At 50.7% G+C, this 4125-nt stretch overlaps 1 protein-coding gene across 2 annotated transcripts; it reads right to left on the bottom strand.

Annotated features, from left to right (window-relative positions):
- Positions 1-2322: 2322 nt before the first annotated feature.
- Positions 2323-4064, bottom strand: LOC311322324 (ecto-ADP-ribosyltransferase 4-like). 2 transcript variants are annotated; one of them, XM_084454395.1, is made up of 2 exons: positions 3540-4064; positions 2323-3192 (listed from the first exon to the last, which is right to left on the bottom strand). In XM_084454395.1, the coding sequence occupies exon 2, from the start codon at positions 3102-3104 to the stop codon at positions 2463-2465; it is 642 nt and encodes a 213-aa protein (XP_084310521.1). In that variant the 5' UTR covers positions 3105-3192; positions 3540-4064; the 3' UTR covers positions 2323-2462. The 2 variants fall into 2 exon arrangements, with proteins under 2 accessions (XP_084310521.1, XP_084310520.1); XM_084454394.1 differs by having other exon boundaries at positions 2323-3179; positions 3540-4063.
- Between the last annotated feature and the right edge of the window lie 61 nt (positions 4065-4125).

Below are 4125 nucleotides of genomic sequence, written 5' to 3'. Positions count from 1 at the left end.
GCTTCATCTTAAGCCCTTTCTGATCAAAAGTTATCAAAAAATTGAGTTTTCACCAAACACCCTTGCCGTGGCGCCCCACCAAATGTTGACATTTTACCATAAAACACGAAGTCCTCATAACTCCTCCATACATTATCCAATTTGTCCGATATATCTCATGCTTCATGAAGGTTCTGTCCTGAACACATCTGTCAGTATTGCGTCATACTTATAGCGCCACCTATTGGTGAAACAGGAAGTCCTCAAAACTCCTACATACATACAGTACATTATCCGATTAGCACCAAATTGCTGACGCTTCATGAAGGTCGCATTCTGAACACATCTATGCGTCGGTATTGAGTCACACTTACAGCGCCACCTACTGGTGAAACAGGAAGTCCTCATAACTCCTACATACATTATCCGATTTACTCCAAATTGCTCATGCTTGATGAAGGTCGCATCCTGAACACATCTGTGCATCAGCATTGAGTCATACTTATGGCGCCACCTACTGCTTACAGGAAGTCCTCATAACTCCTACATACATTATCCAGTTTACCCCAAATTGCTCAGGGTTGATGAAGGTCGCGTCCTGAACACATCTGTAGGTCAGTATTGAGTCATACTTATAGCGCCGCCTACAGGTCAAGCAGGAAGTCATCACAACTCCTACATACATTGTCCGATTTACACAACATTTCTCACGCTTCAACAAGGTACCGTCCTGAACACATCTATGCGTCGGTATTGAGTCACGCTTAGAGCGCCACCTACTGGTGACAGGAAGTTTCTTTCAGTACTGGACACTGAAATAGCACAGCCTTTAACGGCGCCGCACCCCGACACGCGTGGGTGTGAGGGCCCGCTCACTGCTGCTCGCAGCCCTAGTTTCAGTTGTGTTTTCTACATGAAATAAAGGAACTGAATGTGGATATGGATGAATACATGGTGGTGTTGTGTATATTTTTCATTGTGTGTGTATGTGTGTGTCTGCGTGTGTGTGTGAGAGAGAGCAAGAGAGAAACAGATTGTGTATGTGTGAGAGAGCGAGAGAGAAACAGATTGTGTGTGTGTGTGTTTTTGTGTGTGTGTGTGTGTGTGTGTGTGTGTGTGTGTGAGAGAGCGAGAGAGAAACAGATTGTGTGTGCGCGTGTGTGTGTGTAAGAGAGAGAGAGCGAGAGAGAAACAGATTGTGTGTGTGCATGTGTGAGAGAGCGAGAGAGAAACAATAAAGTAACATGCATATCTATCTATCTATCTATCTATCCATCTCTATCAACCAGTGCCACCCAGTGGTGAGTGACTGTTACTACTGGCGGCTCTCATGCTGGTGCAGGTCATGTATGAATTGTAGTAAATCTCCATTCTCCGGTATTTCAAACAGGAAATTAGCCCATAGTTCTACGGTTCCTCATAATAACGAGAGTCTCACTGATTCTATCCCTGATCAGCACCAATGGAGAGAGAGGGTGAGTGGGGGAGAGAGAGAGAGAGAGAGAGGGTGAGTGGGGGAGGGAGAGAGAGAGAGAGAGGGTGAGTGGGGGAGGGAGAGAGAGAGAGAGAGAGAGGGTGAGTGGGAGGGAGGGAGAGAGAGAGAGAGAGGGTGAGTGGGGGAGGGAGGGAGAGAGAGAGAGAGGGAGGGTGAGTGGGGGAGGGAGGGAGAGAGAGAGAGAGAGAGGGTGAGTGGGGGAGGGAGAGAGAGAGAGAGAGAGAGAGGGTGAGTGGGGGAGGGAGGGAGAGAGAGAGAGAGAGAGGGTGAGTGGGGGAGGGAGGGAGGGAGGGAGAGAGAGAGGGTGAGTGGGGGAGGGAGGGAGAGAGAGAGAGGGTGAGTGGGGGAGGGAGAGAGAGAGAGAGAGGGTGAGTGGGGGAGGGAGGGAGAGAGAGAGAGGGTGAGTGGGGGAGGGAGAGAGAGAGAGAGAGAGGGTGAGTGGGTTTCTGCTTGTTGGGGCCCATTGTGATTTACTTTGAAATGTCTATATTGAAATAATAGGTTGTGTTCTTCACTTGCTCTCTCTGTCTTTCTCTGTCTTCCAGTGGCCAGGGAGCTGCTGCTGGAGGGAGAGAGGGGAAGGGAGGGAGAGAGAGGGAGAGGGAGAGAGGGAGGGGGAGAGAGAGAGAGGGGGAGGGAGGAGGGAGAGGGAGAGAGAGAGGGGGAGAGAGAGGGAGGTGAGGAGGGGAAGATGCTGTGGTAGGAAGTGGAGGGAGTTTAGTTCGAGGTATGGAGGTGTTGTATGACAGACTGGGGTTTGTGATGCACTAGAAGCTTCCACATTATGAAGATATCATCCAACCAACCAACCAATCAATCAATCAATCAATCAATCAATCAACCTTTAAGACTTTATTTGCAGTCAAAGTAACACCATAAGTGAGTGTACAGCTGGCATGGATTCAAGGGTGTTTTATTTGTCATATGTTCGAGATACAGGTAGCATGTAAAATGCTAACGCAGCGCTAGCTAAGCTAGTCGGTGGTGATCATGGCACATCGCTAGTCTCCATGGCGCAGTCCAGGTTGCTAAGGGAACCAGTGGACTCCAGATAGAAGTGTGTGCGTGTCCAGTCACTCTTCTTCACTGCCGCCAGTCTGAACAGCTCGTAGGGGGGCACCAGGACGTCCAAGCCCGGGGAACGGCACCGCTGCTGGGGCGACTTGGGCAGCCTGGTCCCCTGGCACGTGCGGAGGGTCAGGTCGAAGTCCGAGCTGTAGCGGCGCGTCGACGCCATCAGGAAGTTCCCCGTCCGTACCAGGTCGCCCGCGTCACCGCGGAGACGTGCCCGCCGGCTGGAGGCGTACGCGAGTAGGCAGCCCCGCCCCCTCTGCCTCGCGCCCTCCCTCAGGATCCGCACCGCGTCCGTCAGCAGGAAGTGGAGCGACTTGAACGGGAAGTAGTCCCGGTAGACGTGGGCGTCCGCGCCCAGGGAGCGCGTGTCCAGGTCGAAGGTCCTGGGCGTGGTCCGGTTGGGGGAGGAGTAGAGGGCGAGCGCCGTGGCGTGCAGCAAGGTCAAGTTCCCCGTGGCGGCGCTGCAGCGTTCCGCCTGGTCCCAGGCCGCAGAGAAGGACCCGTCCTCCAGTTTCTCCTGAGCCAGCAGGTTGCCGTGGGTGATCCGCTGCATCATCTCCTTCCGACACGTTGAGTAGCGGTCGTCCACAGAGCTGCCTGCCAGGTCCAGCTGATTCACCTCATACGGGCACTGTAGAGGACAGCTATACAGGGTTGATATCACACAGGCACTGTAGAGGACAGCTATACAGGGTTGATATCACACAGGCACTGTAGAGGACAGCTATACAGGGTTGATATCACACAGGCACTGTAGAGGACAGCTATACAGGGTTGATATCACACAGGCACTGTAGAGGACAGCTATACAGGGTTGATATCACACAGGCACTGTAGAGGACAGCTACAGTAACAGGTTTGGTGTGGAGGAACATTCTGAAAATAGAACCCTTACGAGTTATCAACAGAAACGTTGATTTATTATTCTAGCTTATGTTTTCTTTCAATGCTTCAACCTGGAACCAAAAAGCACCTTTTTACTGTTACCTACTTCACGTGTGTCGACTACTGTGAAGACAGTTGCCAAGACCAACAGAGCCCCATGAGGTCTCCCATCATCAGCACTTCCTGGTGGACAGCAGAGGACTCTGGGAAATGAAGTTGTGAGTAAAAGAAAACAACAACACTGCGACAGGACAGAAGTGGTTTGGTGACTGTGTGAGTTGTTGAGTTCACTAAATATGCATCAAGCGGTCATTTAAAATATTATGTACACTCTTTTTAGTTTCCGGTAGATTGCTAGAACCTCTTATTGGTGGTTAGCTAGAACCTTTGTTTGAAGAAATGTTTTTTCTCCCTGGCACTGAGGTGTCCCCACAGTGAGGCTGACCTGGGAGGAAATACTCGTTAGCTCGAGCCTGTCTGGAGGGTCAGGTGGGCGGCGTGTGCGTGTTTGAGATACGGCGCATTGGTTCCATTGTGCCAGCAAAGAACAATCAACACAGATAAGTCATTAGAATGGTTTACATTTAAACAAAGAACACGCCTAATCTAGAACTGAGAGTCTAGTTTTACTCTAGAGCTAGTCTAAAAGTCTAGTTTTACTCTAGAGCTAGTCTAAAAGTCTAGTTTTACTC

This window comes from Borostomias antarcticus, assembly GCF_949987555.1.
Source record: "Borostomias antarcticus genome assembly, chromosome: 20".
NCBI classification, from domain to species: domain Eukaryota; kingdom Metazoa; phylum Chordata; class Actinopteri; order Stomiiformes; family Stomiidae; genus Borostomias; species Borostomias antarcticus.
Note: the sequence above shows the minus strand (reverse complement) of the source record. Positions and strands in the feature narration are given on the sequence as shown.

Excerpts from the sequence above, each read along its gene's own strand:
- LOC311322324 (XM_084454395.1), bottom strand. The coding sequence starts at position 3,104 with ATGATGCAGCGGATCACCCACGGCAACCTGCTGGCTCAGGAGAAACTG.